Source organism: Plecotus auritus (genome assembly GCF_963455305.1).
Source record: "Plecotus auritus genome assembly, chromosome: 12".
Taxonomy (NCBI): domain Eukaryota; kingdom Metazoa; phylum Chordata; class Mammalia; order Chiroptera; family Vespertilionidae; genus Plecotus; species Plecotus auritus.
Genome location: NC_137778.1, coordinates 45,009,026 through 45,029,783, shown reverse-complemented (window position 1 = coordinate 45,029,783; position 20,758 = coordinate 45,009,026). Strand labels below are relative to the sequence as shown.

General features: G+C 55.6%; 2 protein-coding genes across 3 annotated transcripts; one reads left to right on the top strand and one right to left on the bottom strand.

Moving 5' to 3' along the window:
- Positions 1-2,136: 2,136 nt before the first annotated feature.
- Positions 2,137-2,787, top strand: H1-1 (H1.1 linker histone, cluster member; the record flags this gene model as incomplete). The annotated part of the gene is made up of 1 exon (XM_080648211.1): positions 2,137-2,787. The coding sequence occupies one exon, from the start codon at positions 2,137-2,139 to the stop codon at positions 2,785-2,787; it is 651 nt and encodes a 216-aa protein (XP_080504337.1).
- A 4,155-nt stretch (positions 2,788-6,942) lies between these two features.
- On the bottom strand, positions 6,943-17,471 carry LOC308237471 (E3 ubiquitin-protein ligase TRIM38-like; the record flags this gene model as incomplete). 2 transcript variants are annotated; one of them, XM_080648199.1, is made up of 7 exons in its annotated part: positions 8,486-9,737; positions 10,218-10,330; positions 10,416-10,438; positions 12,575-12,805; positions 13,910-14,005; positions 15,042-15,577; positions 17,396-17,471. In XM_080648199.1, the coding sequence occupies 6 exons, from the start codon at positions 15,456-15,458 to the stop codon at positions 9,010-9,012; spliced, it is 1,608 nt and encodes a 535-aa protein (XP_080504325.1). In that variant the 3' UTR covers positions 8,486-9,009. The 2 variants fall into 2 exon arrangements, with proteins under 2 accessions (XP_080504326.1, XP_080504325.1); XM_080648200.1 differs by lacking the exons at positions 8,486-9,737; positions 17,396-17,471 and adding an exon at positions 6,943-7,860 and having other exon boundaries at positions 15,042-15,458.
- Between the last annotated feature and the right edge of the window lie 3,287 nt (positions 17,472-20,758).

Here is a 20,758-nt window from a genome sequence, read left to right as displayed (position 1 = left end):
GCTTTTCAACAACAGTGCAGTTTGATATTTTTTTACTTTTGTTCTCCACCGCATCCGATTTTCATAATCTGAATTCAAAGCTTGGAGAATTATATTGCCATAAAAGTGCAAGCATTGACTTCAGTGGTAGTACAGCTTTTTAGTTCTGTATATTTCTGTGCTTCTTGGGGAAGGAAATATTGCCGCCGCCACCACCTCCTCACCCGCCCCCCTCCGCCCCGACTCCCGCCCATACCTGTTGCATAGCTGGAGATCAGGCAAGTGTCTCTAACCTTTTAATTGACGGAGGGGCTTCTTTAAACCTCCAGGACAGTAAACCGCAGTAGCTTTCACAAACATGGCCCCTGTAACCAGGCACCTTTTGTTACGTGTTTGTGTTGTGCCCTACACTTGGGTTTTCTGAAACTAGTGTTTCCTGAAACCCAGAGTACTTTTCGCCGGTGCAAAAAAAACTGTGACGTCCAGCACCAAACTGGATACACAGCGCCCTGGCCCAATCGTTGGCTTTTGGACCCTAAGGAGAAGTACTTAATTTCAAGACCTCATCTTTTACTGATTAATTTTTTTTTTCAATCTTGAAAGATGCAAACGTGGCTCTTTTTTTTTTTTCACTAGGATGGGGGAGACCAGATTGTAGTGTGTTTTGATTACCTGAGTCCATTATGCCGAACAGCACGTAGTAAGCAGGTCCTAGCATCCCTCGTTTGCATATGTAAAGACTCCTTAGCCTAAAAGACTTAGTTTAGTATTTCCATTTTAAAAGCTTCCTTTGATTATCATTTGACTTACCGCCCCCCCCCTCCGCCCCAATTAGATTTCTTTACATCTTTCCAAAAATACTCACATAGACCCAGTCTTGGAGAAATATTTATACCTGGGTCATTATAGGTGACTATCCTTCAACTGTCCTCTTCGAAATTCTTAGAAACTATGTGATGCATTTAAAAAAGAAAGACTCTCCCGATAGTGGGAGGTAGAAACGGTGGTAAAGAAGACGGAGGCAATGTGTTTGGGACCCTGACATGAGTGGCTGCGACCTATGAACAAATCCCTATGTTGCTAAGGAAACGGGGAAACGCAGGGTAGCAGAGGAGACGGACCGGTTTGAGAACCGCAGCAGCGCGCGCGCGCGCGCGGAAACATGACGTCACTGTGCTGGTTTACATTGCAAATGCATTTAACCGCTTTTAGGGTCTCAGACAAGATAAGGAAGTTGGCGCTAATTGTCCCCCCGGGGGGTGTCTTTTCACTTTCAAACTCACAGGCATTCCACCCCCCACGGTGCGCGTGCGGGAACCGCGCAGTCCCCCGGGTATTGGTTGATGCCTCGGAGCTGGGTGTTGAGTTCGTACATCTGTGACTATTGAAGGACTATGCTGACGGCGAACCCAGGTCGTAAACGTCAGCGCGTCGTTGGGGTGCGCTGTAAGCATTAAAGGCACTTGACATTGGGGAAGCGCATTGAACTGCAGGAGTCGCTGGCACAGGAGGTCTCCCCACGTCCCGCTGGAGTGTTCCCGGAGGTGCCAGCGACTCCTGTGGGTGTCTACCACTCGCCAACACAGGTCCCGTCGCCCTCCGGCGTTGCGGGGAAAGGCAGTGGCATGGGTGAGGCCTGGACCCCAGCCCGCGCTTCCCCTCCCTCCCTCCCTCCCTCCCTCCCTCCCTCTCTCCCTCCCCAGCCCCTCACTTTCACTGCGGACCGGAGAGCTACGTCCCTAACATCCTCCAGGTGAAGATTCAGGCGAAAGTCCTGAGGTTCTGATGTGACTTCCTCGCTTACCAACGGTCCCCCCCTACCCCCCCCTCATTGCTCCCCCCCCAAAAAAAATCCTATTTTTTCTTAAGAAGTAGCACTGCGACGTTTAAGGGGCTGCAGAGCCCGGCCCTCCCCTGTCCTGTATTTCCGTCTCCCGGGGGGTGACCGTGCTGTCCCGGAGCCGGGGCGCGCGGCAGGGACCGGGGGCCGAAGGCTGCGGGGGCGGGGGCCACACTCCGAGCCGACAGGGGGCGCAGGCGGGGGCGCGCACCAATCACAGCGCGGCCCGCCCTTATAAATACGCGGCGCCCCGACCCGTGGCGTCCCTCCAGCCACTCAGGCTCCTGCAGTTGGCTGGGTCTCTCCCCGCTCTCACCATGTCCGAGACGGCACCCCCGGCCCCCTCGGCCTCCACCGCCCCCGAGAAGCCCTCGGCCGGCAAGAAGGCGAAGAAGCCGGCGAAGGCGGCGGCCGCCAGGAAGAAGCCCGCGGGGCCCTCGGTGTCCGAGCTCATCACCAAGGCGGTCGCCGCCTCCAAGGAGCGCAGCGGCGTGTCGCTGGCCGCGCTCAAGAAGGCGCTGGCGGCCGCGGGCTACGACGTGGACAAGAACAACAGCCGCATCAAGCTGGGCCTCAAGAGCCTGGTGAGCAAGGGCACCCTGCTGCAGACCAAGGGCACCGGCGCCTCGGGCTCCTTCAAGCTCAACAAGAAGGCGGCCTCCGGGGAGGCCAAGCCCAGCGCCGCAAAGGTGGCGGCGGCCGCCAAAGCCAAGGCGGCGGGCGCTTCGAAGAAACCCAAGAAGGCCGCGGGCGCCGCTGCCAAGAAAGCTGTCAAGACTCCGAAGAAGGTGAAGAAGCCGGCGGTGGCCAAGAAGGCCGCCAGGAGCCCCAAGAAGCCCAAGGCCGTGAAGCCCAGGAAGGTCGCCAAGAGCCCGGCCAAGGCCGTGAGGCCCAAGGCGACCAAGGCCAAGGTGACCAAGCCCAAGGCCGCGGCCAAGCCCAAGAAGGCGGCGCCCAAGAAGAAGTAGGTCCGGTTGGAACCTTGTTCCTACAACCCAACGGCTCTTTTAAGAGCCACCTACCTGGTGCGGGAAGGAGCTTCTAAGTGTGCGGGCCTCTGGCTCACTGTGCGGCCTGGGCCCCCGGGGAATGCCCACGGGGAGCCCAAAGTTGCTGGAAATGGGTTGGGGTTCCCGGGGATTTAACCTGCAGCGGGACTTGGGGGGAAACACCAGTCCTGTGTTTTTAACCTGAGGTTTTGATTAGTCCGGCCTTGATGTCCCACACCCCAAACTAGTGAGTCACCGATGGTCACCACCGGTAACCGCGATCAGAGCCCCTGGCCCCGTCCCTAGCTGGTGTGGCTCAGTGGATAGCGCGGGGGGGGCGTGGCCTGCGGACGGAAAGGTCGCGGTTTCCATTCCGGCTCCGGGTACAAGCCCCGGTTGTGGGTTCGGTTCCCCCCAGGAGGGGGCGTGCAGGAAGCAGCCGGTCAATCTGTCTCTGAAATCCAGAAAAACATTTTTAAAAGAATCCCTGGCCCCGGCTGGGAGGGCTCCCTTTGGCTGAAGCGGTCTTCTCCGAAGTTGGGAGATGCTTTTGGGGTGTCCAGTGAACCTAAGGCTCCGCATCTGCCGCCGCAGCAGGCGAGCTGGCGTGGCCGTGGGTCACCTGTGGGTCCCGCAGGGGGGCCTCTGTGCGCCCGCACACCGACCTCTGACCCTGGCGGGTTGGCTGGCTGCCCCCCTCGCTCGAGAAAGCCAAACCCCCAGAGCCCTTCCCCGGTTTTCCTTCTGGAGAAACACCTGCCCAGGTCGGGTCACATTGGAGATGCCCTTCAACCTGGTGGCGCGCACCACGCCATTAAACACGCGGGGACACTGTCGCCGAATTGTCCCTTTACATTGTCCCTTTACGCTTTAGGAATTTTAATTCTGGGATTCAGAGTGTACTGCCTTGTTCCATATCCAAGAGCAATCAGTATTTGATGAGCCAGGTTTCCTCACTGTTCCTTAATTCGGCTCAATTCGTTCATTTGTTAATATATTTTTATTGATTTCCGAGAGGGAGAGAGAGAAACATCCATGATGAGAGAGAATCCTTGATCCGCTGCCTCCTGCACGCCCCACACTGGGGATGGAGCCCGCCACCCGGGCCTGTGCCCTGACCGGGAATCGAACCCTGACCTCCTGGTTCCTAGGTGCCCGGGCGCTCAACCCCTGAGCCACACCAGCCGGGCTGCTTTGTCTCTTAACAAAACCTTGGGAAAATCCTTTCAAGTCAATTTAAAACTATAATGAACGTGCCATCCATGTTCCTTCCGACACGTTCATTATGTTTTTAAATTATATGTTTAAAAAGAGTCCTCCACGCGGGGTAGCGATGATAACCCACTGATAAGGATTGAGGTTTGCATTCACCACTCCTGACCTTGGTGCGTCGACAAGAGCTCTAGTGTGGAAATTGCTAGAGGAGAGCACATTTTAATTTCCCGTTGGCTGCTGCTGACATAGCCTGAAAATAGCTCCCCTCTCCCGCCAGCCCTTACGGGAGGCCTCATTAATTTCTGCACGTCCGCAGCCTGTGGGTTATTTCACACCGTCGCGCCCTTTCTTTAGGTTTATTGGTCACTTGACTGTGCACGTCTCTGAATTCCCACTTACACGTTGGGAAGTCTGTCCTTCTCTTGTCCCATTGGTTTCCTTTTCTTACAGATAATAGAAAAATTAACCTTACATTTATCTCCTGTGTGGTAGTTAGTTTTCTAATTTGGGGGATTTTTTTTCTACATTTTCTTTGTCTAGGATGCAGTTTCCATTATATGTATTATACAGTATATCACCACTCATTAAATGTATGTACGTTCATGTTTCATTTCTGCCTTTTGCTTTAAAAAGAACAGCCGTGCCCTAACCGGTGTGGCTCAGCGGATAGAGCATCGGCCTGCGGACTCAAGGGTCCCGGGTTCGATTCCGGTCAAGAGCATGTACTTTGGTTGCGGGCACATCCCCAGTGTAAGGAGGTGTGCAGGAGGCAGCTGATTGATGTTTCTCTCTCATCGATGTTTCTAACTCTCTCCCTCTCCCTTCCTCTCTGTAAAAAATCAATAAAATATATTTAAAAAATAAAAATAAAAAGAACAGCCATGTGACACACAAGCACGCGATGTTCTGTGGAATCTTGGTCCCTCACCTGGGCCGGTCACCCAACTGAAACTAGGAAAGTTCTCCAGACAAGATGCCGTCGGGAACTAAATCAACCGGACTAAGGACACCCGGGCGCGGCTGGCACCGGCACTAAGCAGTGGTCTTCACCGGTGACCCTCAATAACGGCCTTTAAAAAACCCTGGATTAGAAAGCATCCTAGAGCCTGGGTTTGAGGGGCTCCCATTTTCCTCGTGTGGGAAGCCCTCTAGACGCACGCAACGTGACTCGAACGAATGCCCGTATCTTGGCATGTGCAGTCCCATCAGCACCCCGGCAACCCCAGGAGATAGAATGGTCTTTCATGTTCAGATGGAAGGGAGGGAGGGCGGGAGGGCGGGCTCTCAGGCCCGAAGCGGGGCACCCCAGCGCCTGCGTACAGAGATGGCTCCTTGCTGTTGGAGCTGGGCAGGGAGAGTGTGGATCTCATCCGGGTCCTTCCCCTGCCCCTGACAGCCCGAGAACCAAGGAAGCAGGCCAATTTGTTCCTCAGCGAGCCATCCCTGTTCCTTCCGACACGTTCATTGCATTTTCAAGTTATTGCTTGTCAGCAATTCAACCTCCTGACAGGGTCGCCTTGCGGTCCACACCGAGCACAGAGCTTGCCTGGCGTTGTGCCGGCCGTTCGGCCTCCAGGAGTTCCACGTTGCCTTTATTTACTTCCTTCCTTACTTATTTGTTATTAATCCTCACCCGGGGTTTCTATTGATTTTCAGAGAGAGTGAACGATAGAGGGAAAGACAGAAATATCGATGTGAGAAAAACGTACCGATTGGTTGCCTCCTGCACGCGCCCCCACCAGGGAGGAACGTGCAACCCCGGGCGTGTTGTTCCCTTGGCGGGAAAGAAACCGTGACCCCCTAGTTCGTGGGTCAACACTCAACCACTGAGCCACGCAGGCCGGGTGTGGCTCAGATTGTTAATCAACGGGGTCAGTGGCTAAAAGACTCACCACTCCTTTGGTTTTTTCAGTTCTTTTGTGCAAACCCATCCCCCTTCCCCCCAGCCCCCGCCCCCAATCTCAAACCATGTCAAACACGCTGGGTAGGACTTGGGCCTCCTGACCTCGGTCACCCCACCAGTCACCCCAGGACCTCTGGAAGTCAAAGCTCCAAATCCTGCGAAGGGGGATGGAGAGGCTGAGGCTCAGACTGACCCCTGTGGTATTTTTACAGTAAACATACACTGAGTGGCCAGATTGTTATGACCACCCCATCAGTACTTCGTGGGCCACCTTTTGCCTTCAATACTGCGGCGATTCTTCTTGGCATGGACTCCACGAGATGTTGAAAGGTGATGCGAGGGATCTGACACCATGTCTGATGAACAGCACTGTCCGGTTCTGGGAGATTGGATGGTTGTGGAACCAGCTGCCCGATGGCTCTTTTAACTTCGTCCCACAAATGCTCCATTGGATTGAGATCTGGTGATTGTGGGGGCCACCTAAGCAAGGTAAAGTTTCCCTCATGTTCTTGAAACCACTCCTGCACAATACGAGCACCGTGGCATGGCGCATTGTCTTGTGGGAAGAAGCCATCTCCATGGGGATACGCCACCAACATGATAGGATGAACTTGATCAGCAACGATACTTAGGTATGTTGTGCTATTCAGACGTTGTTCCACACGAATTAAAGGGCCCAAATCATGCCAGGAAAACATTCCCCAAACCATAACACTGCCCCCACCAGCTTGAAGGGTTGTACTCATGCATGTGGGGTGCATGCTTTCATGCTGTTTCCGCGAAATTCTCACTCTGCCATCTGCATGATGCAACCGAAAACGTGATTCATCGGACCACATGATTTTTTTCCAGTGCTCGACAGTCCAATCCTTGTGCGAATTGGAGACGTTTTATCTTGGTAACTGCAGACAGCAAAGGTGTTCGAACAGGCCTTCGGCTTCCGTATCCCATACGATGCAGTGTACGGCTAATTTGCCTACAAATGTCAGGTGGTCAAAATAATCTGGCCACTCAGTGTATATAATATATTTTATTGATTTCAGAAAGGAAGGGAGAGGGAGAGACAGAAACATTGAGAGAAAATCATTGATTGGCTGCCTCCTGCACACCCCAACTGGGGGTGGAGCACGTAACCCAGGTGGGAATCGAACCATGACCTCCTGGTTCACAGGTCGACACTCAACCAGAACCACCCAGCCCGGCTCTACAGTCTCTATGTCCATTCCCCGTCCACCCCCCGCACCCCCCGCCTACACACACACAAGGAAGATATATCCAGGATCCACCAACAGCCCAGCGCTGCTCTGGGGCAGGGAAATAGCATGGAGCACACAGGCCCGAATCCCACCCTAGGCCTTCACACTCATTCTCTCCGCTGGTTCAGCCACACGGAGGCCGCTCCTCACCTCACTGGTCCGGGCTGGGCAGGAACAGGGGGGAGTACGGGTAAACCTGGAAATAGGGCCGTAGGACGTCGGGGAAGGAGGCCCTGGGGAAGGTGAAGATGTGGGAGCCCGAGGTCACGTTGTAGAAGGACACAACTCCGACCTCACAGTCCAGGAGAACCCCCACAACCAGGGGCTGCTCCTTCAGGCCCAGGGGCGTGCGCGGCCAGGTCAGCGCCACGTAGCCGTCCTTGGCGCACAGCCGCAGGGCCCAGAAGCCGGCCTCAGGCTTCTGCATGGTTTCCACGAACCTCTGCACGCTCTCCAGGCACACGCCCACGTCCCAGCCTATGCCCTCGCCCACGTCCACCTCGAAGTACTGCCTCCCGGACGTGAAGCTCTGCCGGCCCAGGATGCAGGGCGAGACGGTGAACCTCAGGGGAGAGAAGTCTTCGGCGCCCTGGGGGCAGCCCCCCCGCATCACTTGTCTCTGATCCTTGGACAGAATTAGTTCCGGGTGCGCTGTTTCTGGATCCAGAGTCACGCCGACTGCGGGGGAGGGAGTGGAAAAAAATATTGAGCTTTTGCTTGCTGAGAACAGTTTATTTTCTTTTCTTGTATTATTTATTTATTTATTTTTATGCAGGGGTTTTGTTTGTTTGTTTTTTAACCCTCATCCAAGGATATTTTTCCATTGATTGATCAATTTTTATTATTATTAAAATATTTTGTATTGATTTCAGAGAGGAAGGGAGAGGGAGAGCGATAGAAACACCAATGATGAGAGAGAATCATGGATCGGCTGCCTCCTGCACGTGCCACACTGGGGATCAAGCCCACACCCAGGCCTGTGCCCCGACTGGGAATCGAACCCTGACCTCCTGGTTCATAGGTCGATGCTCAGCCACTGAGTCACGCTGGCTGGGCTTCGAGTGACTTTTTTAGAGAGTGGAAGGCATGGGGAGAGACAGAGAGACACAAACACATCGATTAGTACAGGTACGTGCCCTGGACCGGAATGGAACCGGAGACCCTTCCGTCCACAGGCCAAAAGAACTTCGTCCCACAAATGCTCAATTGTTCCTTCAAAGATTACAGTCTGAACATGACCTCAGTTTGTACTGAGCCAAAACCACTAGGGCAACACAGTTTATTTTACTTTATTTTATTTTTTAAGTTCTAGGGAATAAAGTTTATTGTGGCAGAGAGTGTCACACACGATGGAAGGTGCGTACGTTAGTAACATCCCTCAACATCCTTCATTGGGTACAAGTGTGACAGGTTCCCTGCGTTCCGGTTCCCACCGTCACCTGCACGGCTTCCTAACACTGACCCGTGGACACTGAACCCGACTGCTTCCACGGACACTCTGGTTCCCAACAAAAATGTGCATAAGCTTCTGGGTCCACCTCATCGTCAATATCATCCAAGCTCGGTCACCAGCCCTGACACCTCTTCTCCATTTTCCTCACAATCTGGAAAAAGAGTCTTCTCTTTCAAGTCACTCTTTTTTAAAAAAATAAATCAATAAATCTTGATTGTTATCAGTATTACGTATGTCCTTCCCCCTCCCCACTCCCTCTCCCGCCCTCACGTCACTCCTGATAGGAATCGTGGTCATCGGGATCAGCTGCAGTGAGAGGAACACCATCCTCTGGACCCGGTGGTGGTTCAGACATAAAACAGTTGGGATCATTCTCAGGTGCTGCTTCTCTTGAGTGTGGAGGTGACATGGACTCTGCCCCAGTTACGTGACCGGAGCTCTACAAGCTTCAAGAGCATCTGCCTCACATCTTCACTGCAGGGCGCGTCCAGGACGATGTCTTTAATCCTCCGGATCACTGTGTCCATGTCTGTCTTTCCTTGTTTTATCCAGGCATCTTCCAACGCGGGCCCCGTCAACTCCAGTAATTTCACCGCACAAACTAGGTTATCGTCCACAGGGTTAGAGAGCAGGGCTTCCAACAGCCTCCGAAGAGCTGGCTGAAGAAGAGCTGTTCTTAGAGGCTGTACTTTTGCTCCTTCGATCTGCAGTTGCAGATAAAATTCTCCCAGAAAGAGCACGAACCCATGGAATTGTGTCCGAGCTGCTTCATCCCCCTCGACAGCTTGACCTCTAAGGTCATGTTCAGAATGTAATCTTTGAAGGAACACTCGGCGGAAGCTGCCCCTCTGTGAGCTCACGGTCTGGTGATGGGACAGGTAATTACACAGGCGAGCTCCCACACAGCGGAACTTTGGCAAGGACGTGGCCTGTACATAGATGAGGTCCACAAGTTCTTGCAAAGCCTCGTCCGTGGTGACCCGGGCACTCATGGTCTCTGCAAACTGTTCCATGTCAGTTTCACAAGTGCCAGGCAGCTCTGTCAGATGGTTCAAGAAATCCCAAACAAATAGAGACAGAGGGAGACCATCCTTGCACGGTCCTGTGTAATTAGAAGAACCTCAAGGGTAGAATTCAGGGTGCTGGCAGGCAGCGTGGGCATTCACAGGGGAGCGATGACCATCCCCAGACTCGGACTCCCAGTTCTGCTGGGGAATGGGTTCCTGGGGTCTCTTTTGTTCCAAGAATGTCCCCTCAGAGACAGGGAAAGGGCCGGCTGAGCAATTCCTCCTGGGACCTTCCCCCCATGGGCACCAAAGGGCTCCCCAGGGCTGTGCCCACCCCACCCCTCTGGACCTGGGTGCTTCGGGGTTCAGGGCTGGAGGCGGTCCCCACTCCCAACACAGTTTATTTGGATAAGACCAGCCTGTGCTCTGGAGTCTCAGCCTTGGTTTGGACTAGCGACGGGAGCTCAGGGTTGTGACCATAAAGTAGAAACCCTCCCATTTGTCCCCTTGACCTGGGCAGGGCGGAGGCTGCACTAAGCTCGGTCCCCTGGGCGCTTGGCAACACCCTCACGTACCTTGATGGCTCCTCAACCGTTTCCTCAGGTCAAAGTAGACCTCGGGGATCTCGCACTCGGTCTGAATCTCCAAGGAGACGGCCTCCGGGATCTCCAGCCGCACAGCCTGGCTCCTGGGGGAGACAGAGGCCTGAGCTGCTCAGCGGGCACCCCGCGGCTCTGCACCCCACTCCCCCTCGTCCTTCCTTCAGCACTCACCTGCTCAGGGCGCCCTTCACGTCCTGCGGGAAACAAAGGCACAGGTGAGTGAGGGAGCAGCGTGCTGATGGGACTGCTGCTCCCTCCCAGAGGCACAGGGCAGCCCGCCTTGTGTGCAGGTGTGATGAGGCCTTATAACCCGGTCCAGAGAGCCCCTGAATGGCTCTGGAAAGCAATCCCGCTATTTCACATCTGAGGACACATACACTTATGGGAACAGGGGTAAGTTTCTTACATGTGAACAGGGGTTAAGTTTTTCTTAAGTCTCCTTGCCAAGCCCTGTGCGAAGGGATTGGGGAGGTGACTGAGCTGTGAGTCCAGCGAGCAGAACTCATACTCAGGGTCAGGCCAACCCACCAGGAGTCAAAACATCATCTGATCAACACCATCTCATCGTCGGGGGACTAATAGCAGATGGCTGAGACCCCCCCCACCCAGGCCTGCACACAGCACCCCGGCCCCTTCCCCTTTATAATCCTGTCCCCTGCACCTGCTGGGAGACAGGACTGGATGCTTGTAAGCGCCCTGTCTTCCTGGTGGGCTGGCCTTGTCAGTAAACGCCTTATAGGCCTCAACACTGCCTTCGTGATTGGACACAGCGACAGGCACCCCGAGCCCACCCAGGGGTTTCTGGGTAACGGATGGACACCCCGTGCCACTATCCCCACTCAGGCCTCTGGGAAGGTCAGCACGGCAGGACACTGCTCAGCCTCTGAGCCGGGAGCCCTCCTTGATGAGGTGCTGGGGAGCCTGCGGGATGCTTAGGGGTGGGGCCCCATGCTCCCTCTGGCCTCGCTTCCTTCAGAGCGCACCCCAAGAGAAGCCACATGTCACAAAGCCTCTCGGCGGTGGGTGGGTGCATGGAGCCCAGACCGGGCACTGAGGTGGCGGCCACCTGTGACCCAAGGGGATGGAGCAGCCGAGACATGGTCACCCTGAGGGGCGCCCTCCAGTTCCACCAGCCGGACCTGGGACAAGCAGTGGAGGGGGAGAGGGGGTGAGGTTCACCTTCCTGAGGCTGGAAGGAGGGCCCAGCAGGCTAGGTTCACCCATCACTCACGCGGGCGGCCCCACCTGGTCCCCGCCGTCAGGATTCTGTGCCCCTGGGACCCAGGCACGTGAGAGCAGAAGCCATCCCGTGAGCCTGTTCAAGTGAGGAACCCACCCCCTCGACCAGCAGGGGGGTTTTATTCTCCTTGACCCTCACCCGAGGACAATTTTCCATTGATTTTTAGAAAGCGTGAAAGAGAGAGGGAGAGACAGAGAGAAACATCGATGTGAGAGAAACACATCGGTTGGTTGCCTCCTGCATGAGCCCTGACCACGGCCTGGGACAGGGAGGAGCCTGCAACCAAGGTACATGCCCTTGACCAGAATCGAACCCGGGACCCTTCAGTCCTCAGGCTGATGCTCTATCCACTGAGCCACACTGGATTTTTGTGCCAAATCAAAATTTCCTGATTTATATAGAGAGCCCTGTAGACCAGTGAAGTCACGTTGTAGGTTTTATTCAGTTCAATATTCTAAAAAAAATAGGCTTAGTCCCGCTGGTGTGGCTCAGTGGTTGAGCATCAACCTATGAACCAGGAGGTCAGGGTTTGATTCCCTGTCTGGGCACATGTCCAGGTTGCAGGCTCAATGATTCTCTCTCATCATTGGTCTTTCTATCTTTCTCTCCCTCCCCCTTCCTCTCGAAATTAATAAAAAAATGTTTAAAAAATGACAACAAATAAAAATAAAAGAAATATGCCTTTATAACTTAGCCGGTTTGGCTCAGTGGACAGAATGTCGGCTTATGGACTAAATGGTCCCAAGTTCAATTCCTGTCAAGGGCACGTGCCTTGGTTGCAGGCTTGATCCCTGGCCCAGGGTGGGGCACCTGTGAGAGGCAACCAATCAATGTGTCCCGCTCTCATTGATGTTCCTTTCTCTGTCTCTCCCTCTCCCTCCCACTCTCTCTAAAACCAAAGGAACAGTACCCTTGAATGAGGATTAACAAAATAACTAAATAAAAACAAGAGAAATATGCCTTTAAATCCCCCACACTGATGGCCACCGCCGAGCGAGGCAGGCGGTCCTCTGTACCCAGACCTCCCCACGTCCCCCCCGGAGCAGCTCAGGACCCGCCACCTTGGCGTCCTCCCAGGGCACAGCCTCACCTGCAGCACCTTCTGGGCGGAGCCCTGGCATCGCTCCTCCAGCTCCAGGATGCGGCTCTCCAGCTCCCGGCTCTGCTGCCCCAGTGTGGCCTCACGGTCCCTCAGTCTCTGCAGTGTGTGCTCTTCCTCGCTCTCCAGTCTCCACAGGTACGACCTCTCCTCCGCCCTCACGAAGCTGAGCAGGCTCTGGAAGTCTGCCTGGATTTTCTGTCTCCGAGCCTCTATCTTCTCCTAGAATCAAGAGAGGACGCTCAGTCTGGACGGCGGGTCTCAGGGGTTGAGCGTCCACCTTTGAACCAGGAGGTCACGGTTGGATTCCCGGTCAGGACACAGGCCAGGGTTTCAGGCTCCATCCCCAGTAGACGGCGTGCAGGAGGCGGCCGATCCATGATTCTCTCTCCTCTTGGATGTTTTGATCTCTCTCTCCCTTCCTCTCTGAAATAAATACAAATCTACACTAATAAAAAAGAAATATGTAAATTGACCATACCTCCCCAATGCCCACCAACCAATCAGGAGGGAATATGCAAATGAGCAGGTCAAAGATGTCTGCAGCGGGCCTCCCAGCCATTCCCAGCGTGGAGCAGCGGGGCAGGACAGGACGCCTGCTATGGGGGGGCGGCGGGGGGGGGGGCGCGGAGGGAGCTACAGGAGCAGTGCTCTGGCCAGAAGGAAGTGAAGCATGCAGACCCTGGCCGGAGCAAAGGCGGAAGGCGAGGGGCCAGAGCGAAGGCCTGGGTCCCAGGTGCCACAGGAAAACCGGTGCGGCAGCCAGGTGAAGGCAGACCTATTGCACGAATCTTCATGCAACGGGCCTCTAGTAAAAAATGAAAAGAAAGGAAGTTGGAAACCCAGTGGGGATGGCGCTCGGGAAACAGGCATGTGATCCTGCTTCTCCCAACGGGCACTGGCCTCCTGGCCATTTCCTGCTGGAAGGCGGGAGGGGCAGGGGATGAGTTCTCATCCATGTAGACATCGAAGGACAGTGGCTTCTTCTCGGGGTTTCACCTGCTCTGGTTCAGTGACACCATGACTGCTTTGCCCGATCAGACCCTACGCCTAAGCGCTAGGACAGAAAAGAGCTTGACACCAAGAAACCCGTGTCTTTTTGGTGTTGCCGTCGTTAATCCTCACCCGGGGATGTACTTTCCATTGATTGTTAGAGAGAGGGGAGAGGAAGGGAGGGAGGGTGGGCAGAGAGAGAGAGCGAGAGGAACATCAATGTGAGAGAGACTTCCACTGTTGCCTCCTGCACACGCCCGACTGGGTGGGGATTGCACCTGAGCCCAGGGGGGTGCCCTCCAGCGGCCCCGGCGAGAACCCCCCCATTCTCACATTCCACTCGGCGATCTGCTTCGCCGTGAACGCTTTCTGGTTCGCGCATTCCTCTTCCAGTTGCCTCAGCTTCCTCACCGCTTCCTGGAGCTTTTCCTGGAGGGAGACATGGAGTGACTTTTGCTGACCACACCTCGCTTCTCCCTCCCATGGGAATAACCTGAATGTCTGTGCCCGGGGCTCTCTGTCCAATGTCACCTGACCCTCCTCCCGGCTAATGGTCAGGACACCCTGCGGGGACCTAGACTGAGCTGATTCGAAGGCTCCGGGATCACCTGCCTTTCCCTACACGCCCCCCGACCCCTGGCTGTGTGTTTGCCACAGGGTCCTCTCACATGGAGAGCCCTCTCTTTTCTCAGCACTTCTACATACCGTTAATTTTGTTTTCAAATCTATAATAATAAAAGCTTAATATGCTAATTAGACCGGACGTCCTTCGGACAACCTTCCGGACGAAGCCGGGGCTGCGAGGGAAGCCTGGGTCCCGGGTGCCAGAAGGAAGCCAGTGCTGGCAGCTGGGGAAGGAAGGCCTACTCTTGCATGAATTTCGTGGATCAGGCCTCTAGTGTGTATATATTTTTATTCCTTTCAGAGAGTAAGAGAGAGACAGAAACAACGATGAGACAGAATCATGGATCTGCTGCCTCCTGCACGCCCTACACTGGTGATGGAGCCTGAAATCCAGGCATGTGCCCCGACCAGGAATCCCACCGTGACCTCCTGGTTCCTAGGTTGATGCTCAACCACTGAGCAGTGCTGGCAGGGCCACATGGTTAGTGTTTAGGCTCCTCAGGACTCACTTCTGGGAGGGTTCCTCAACCACCCGCAACCCGGGGTACCCCTTCCCACCACCTAGGCCAGGGGAGCCAGGCCGTCCTTTTGCTGGTGTGTCTTCCCTACTGGACAGCAGGCCATGCACAAGGGGACACTGGGCTGGGTGATGGGGGTCTCGGGCACACGAGGGGGCACTGGGCTGGGTGATGGGGGTCTCGGGCACACGAGGGGGCACTGGGCTGGGTGATGGGGGTCTCAGGCGCATGAGGGGGCAATCGATTGGATGATGGAGGCCTCGGGAGCAAGAGGGGGCACTGGGCTGGATGATGGGGTCTCGGGCGCACAAGGGGACACTCACCCTGTAGCCGGGGCCCGCGTCCTCCACGAGTGCCGTGGCGTGGCCCTTGTGCTGCGGGTCGCGCTCGCAGCGCCAGCAGATGAGCTGGCCCTCGTCCTCGCAGAAGAGGTGCAGCCGCTCCCCGTGCTCCTGGCAGGACAGCTCCTGCTCCTGCTCCTGGAGGGCGGCGATGAGGCCGCCCAGCTGCTTGTTGGGCCGCAGGCTGCCTCTCTGGAAGGGGGCCCGGCACTGGGGGCAGGAGAAGGTCTGCGTGTGCTGGTGGCTCTGCTGTGAGGAGGCCGGGCCCATGAAGCGCAGGAGGCAGGCCTGGCAGTAGCTGTGGCCGCAGCTGATGCTCACGGGCTCGGCCATCAGGTTCAGGCAGATGGAGCAGGTGGCCTCCTCCCGCATCTTCTTGCTGGTGGTGGCCGACGCCATGACTCTGCCCGAAGTTGCAATGGCAGACCCAGAGGCTCCCCACAGCAGTGGGGGCGCACCCACCCCGAGCTTCCTGTGGGCGCCCGGCTGCCGTGTCCCCACGGGCCTTGAGGTCTTATCTGGAGGAAGAAACGTCTGCAATGTAGACGACGCAGAGAGCAGCTGTGCTGTGGAACAGGGTAGGACCCCAACTCCATTTACTAAAATGAAATAGAATTTAGCATTCAGGTGTATCCTCACCCGAGGATGTTCTCCCATTGACTTTTACAGAGAGTGGTGGGGAGAGGGAGAGACAGAGAGAAACATCCATGGGTTGCCTCCCACGTGCACTCCAACCAGGGCCAGAGATGGAACCAGCAACTCAGGTGCGTGCCCTTGACCGCAGTCGAACCCAGGACCCTTCAGTCCACAGGCCAATGCTCTATCCACTGAGCCACACGGGGTAGGACACATTTAAATCGCTTCATGGCCACGGGGGGCTGCATGAAGCCCCAATATAGACCATCCGTCACAGGGGAAGGTGGTATTGAACCCCCAGACACAGGGAGGGCGAGAGGGAGGCGGGATGGCCCCCAGGGACTCAGTCAGGGCCCGGGAGACTCTCTCCCACCCTGAGGAAAATGGGGAATAATTGGGAATAACTGGTTCCAGGATCCTTTCTTTGCAACTTAAGGAACCGGGTGGATTCGGAAGATTCCATTGAATCAGTGACTATGGACCCGCTGAGCCTCCCACCCCCAGCCTTTCTCCCCGACTGCCCCCACGGAGAACCAAGGCTGCCCAGTGCTCTCAGTAGCAGAGTGTCCACTGTGCACCCAGGCCTCCCGGGTTCAATTCCCGAGGTCTCTCTCCCTCCCCCACCCTCTCCAGCTGCCCTCCCTCCCGTAAGAAACAATGGAAAGATCTCCAGTGACACCCAACCGGGATGGCCCGGAAGTAAACAAGGCCGCCCTCCAGGCCCTCCCTGACCTGAGAGGGCCCAGCAGGCTGGCTCAGTAGTTGAGCATCCACCTATGGACCAGGAAATTGGGGTTTGATTACAGGTCAGAGCACATACCTGGGATGTGGGCTCCATCCCCAGAGGGGGGCGTGCAGTCCCCACTGGGAGGTGTGGAGGAAAAACATGATGGATGTTTCTCTCTCTCCCTCTCCCTTCCTCTCTGAAATCAATAAAAATATTTGTTTAAAAAAGGTAAAGACCTGGGCTGGGCAGAGAGGGGCGGGTCCTGGAGGACCAGTCAGGTGACCTCTCTCCTCCAGCCTGGACTGTCTCCCAGGAGAAGTTCCAGGCACCTGGAACCCTGGGGGCGAGGGGAGGGGGAGGAAATGGGAAGACAAGACCCAAAGTTCCTCCAGGGAGGACCCAGGAACCGAGAGCAAAGGAGGGACCCTTGGGACCCTTGGGACCCTGGCCCGGGGCTGCAGCTCCTGGAGAGCCAGGCCTGCTCTCCTGGGAGCGGAGGGAGGCGGGGCAGGTTGCACAGCGACCTTGCTTGGACCTGACAATGGTGGGAATACAACCCCGAATTCCCTGAGACCACCGGATGGCCCCTTCCTCTATCACCAGGGCAGCCTCCGGAGCCACAGAGTCTCTGCTCAGAGTCCCTTCCAGGGCTGGTGATTTTCCGGGCACACATTCGGGTCCTCTGTGGCTGGGCTGTGTCCCCAGGACAGGACCTGTCCTCTGGGGGCCGCGGGGTGCCTGTCCCGGCCTCCCCTCCCCTCGCCTCGCACCCCGGATCTCCTGAGGTTGGATCAGCTTGGAGTTTGGTGGAAGCGAAAGTGGCGTCAGGGAAGGGTGGCCAGTCAGGGGCCTGGAGGGACAGAGTCCAGCGGCCCTGGTGTCTGAAACCCGCCCCTCCCTGCCACCCGGGCCCCCCACCGCATGCCCCCTCCTGACCACACACTGGGTGACCTGCCTGGACCCTCCCCAGTACCTGGGCCACCACTGACGCCACGCACTGGCTGGAGGGAGTCGCCTGGAGCAGCCACTTCCCAGGTCCTGGGCGGGACTCCAGTAGAAATGAAACTGACTGCTGTGGGGGGCGGGGCCCTGCTGGGTTTGGACAGGAAACCAGGAAATGGCCCTAAGCGTGTGCACATGGCTGGGCTGGGCCCTAAGCGTTTGCATGTGGCTGGGCTGGGCCTTAAGCGTGTGCAGGTGGCTGGGCTGGGCCCTAAGCATGTGCAGGTGGCTGGGCTGGGCCTGGCCGGGTGGGGAGTGGTGGGAAGAAGTCCTTCTCCTCCAGGCAGGAGGAACGGGGACAGGTCCTCACCGGGACCTGGGCTCTGGGCCAGCAGGAGCGTCTGAGGTCGGGGAGCGGCACAGCCCACAGGCCCGACTGCTGCTCTTCCTGCCCTGGCCTCCGACAACCCCCTCGGGGTGCATCAGCCTCTGGGCGGATGTTATTTTATTTTCTGCTATTTTTAGGTCCCTATTCTTTCATCACTGCTCTGAAGCGGGTGGTGGAAAGGGCTGGTGACCTCCGCCCTCCTTCTCCTCCTCAGCGTCGCTCTGCAGGGTCAGACACTCGTCAGCATCACCAGTAGCCAGGACCCAGCTGGGAGCCGGGAGCCAGGGAGGCCCCAGGGCAACCGTGGGGGCGGCACTTAGAGCAAAAGATCTGCACGGCCCAGCTCGTGTGTCAGGGGTTGAGCGTCCACCTACCTACACGCCAAGAGCTCACAGTTCCATTCCCGGTCACACACCCCGATTGCAGGCTTGATCCCCGGTGGGGGCGGCAGGAGGCAGCCAATGGATGATTCTCTCTCATCATTGATATTTCTCTCTCTCTCTCTCTCTCTCTCTCTCTCTCTCTCTCTTTCTCTCTCTCTCCCCCTCACTCCCTCCCTCTCTGAAATCAATTTTTAAAAAATATATCTTTAAAAAAGGACTGTCCGGCCCAACCTAGACTTACTCTTTTTTTTTTTCTTTTTTTTTTAATCCTCACTCAAGGATGTATTTTCCATCGATTTTTTTTAATATACCTTATTGATTTTTTTACAGAGAGGAAAGGAGAGGAATAAAGAGTTAGAAACATCGATGAGAGAGAAACACTGATCAGCTGCCTCTTGCACACTCCCTACTGGGGATGTGCCCGCAACCGAGGTACATGCACTTGACCGGAATCGAACCTGGGACCCTTGAGTCCACAGGCCGATGCTCTATCCACCGAGCCAAACCGGTTAGGGCTCCATGGATTTTTTAGAGAGAGTGGAGGGAGGGAGAAGAGGGAGGAGTGAGTAACATCAAAGTGAGAGAGACACATTGACTAAGGTATGTGCCCTTGACCGGGAGTCAAACCCGAGGCCCTTAGGTGAAAAGGCCGATGCTCTATCACTGAGCGATATTGATATTTTTTCCCTCAGCAGACACTCAGGCTCCTTAGACACCCCCCTCACCCCCCTCCAGGCTGTGTGTTCCCTTCAGCTTTCTGAGGGTCAGTTCCTGCTCCAGGCTGCTCCTGTTTGCCTCGCGGTGCCCCCTAGTGGTCAGGCAGGGTTCATTGCTCAACTCTGTGGCCCCTGCAGAAGGTCAGGCCACACAGAGGTGCTCAGGGCTGAATCCAGGACTTCATCAGCAGCCTCCTCCCCCCACAGGTCTCCCTAGCACCTTCCATGTCTTGGGGCTCTATAAGTATTTCTCCCTTGGACCGTGACCAGCATGGCTAGAGAGCAAACGACAAGTCCTGAGTAGGGGCCACGGGGGGATTGAGAAAAGAAAAGAGACAGATACAGAGTCGGTAGGGAAAGCTGGGACTAGGTGGGATAGATGCTCACTGATGGAGAGACAGTGACCCCGAGCCGGTGCAGTGCATTTATTTTATACAGTATGATTCCAGGAAGTTTTGCTAGAGTTTAAGACAAAGGAAATTATGTGAAATCATGGTTAAAGAACAGGCTGCAATTCTTCATTCTTGTGGCTTCTTTATAACTGTCACTCCTGGCTGAGCCCGGATAATTGCATCTGTTCCCTGTGCCTGGCTGAACTTAGATAATGAAACCCACCCCCTGGCATCTGAGCTAATGATCAGACTGACAACATACCTTCCTCTGGCACAGTATGTTTCCAGGATGTGGCTCTGCCGACGCCACTGGATTCATCCAACAATTAGCTCATGTGCCTTCCCAGGCGCTCTCTACAGGGCTCCCTTTTGAGAACCCCTTAGACGAATAGGGAAGCTGGGACTTCATTGACTCTGGTGCATTCCTTTCCCGGGACCACAGAGAGCAGAGGGCATGGACCTCACCCCTTTGAGACCACAGTTCCCCGCCATGAGATGAAGGCTCACCCCCTACCACAAACAGTTTTGGCTATGGGATCGCGTGCAGACTGGGTGGGAGAGAAGGCAGACAAGGAAGAATACATGGGTTCACCCCCAGCCCCACTCACCCGAGGGTTAGAAGTCCCCTTTCCCACCCTGGAGCCAGGGCCAGAGGCAGCTTGGTGACCCTGTGCCCATGGGGGGTGGCACGCTGCCGGGGGTCCAGGTCGGGGGACACTGAAAAACACCCATGACAGGCCACTCCCAACCCGGGAACAGCGGGCGATCTGGGTGAGGAGTCAGCAAGGCCAGGCCACTCGGCTGCTTATGTAACAGCCCCGAGCGTGACCTTCACCGGTGGTTCCTGTGCTGACTCGGCACACGTATGTGGACACACACACAGCGTGCCGAGGCCACAGCGACATAGAACACTTTTTTCTGGCAATTTGATGCAACCTATTGTCTTTATTCGTCCTAAGCAAACTCAGTCAGAGGCACAAATTGCATGAAATTTTAAAGGGAAAAAAACAGAGACTCTGGACATGCCGGCTGGCACACCCAGAATAGGCAGTGAGTAGGCACACAGATGTGAGCTGGGAGCCGGCTGGTGTGGCTCAGTGGTTGAGCAGTGACCTAGGAACCAGGAGGTCAGGGTTCGATTCCTGGTCAGGGCACATGCCTGGGTTGTGGGCTCGATCCCCAGTGAGGGGCGTGCTGGAGGCAGCTGATCCGTGATTCTCTCTCACAATGTTCTTCCACTTCCCTGACAGTGCTTCCTAAATGTATCACGCGTAGGAAACTGATCGCAGTCTGGATGTGCCCGTGGGTCAGGGTGGGCCTGAGCTCTCACATTTCTATGTGTGTGTGTGTGTGTGTGTGTACATGTACATACATATATGTACATGTCTACATATGAACACGTAGATAAATGTACATGTGTGTATTCACACCCATAATTCTATATGTATAGGCTATATATGTTGGGTTTTTTGTAGTTATCTGTTTAGTTTTATAATTTTTTTAAATTTATTTTTA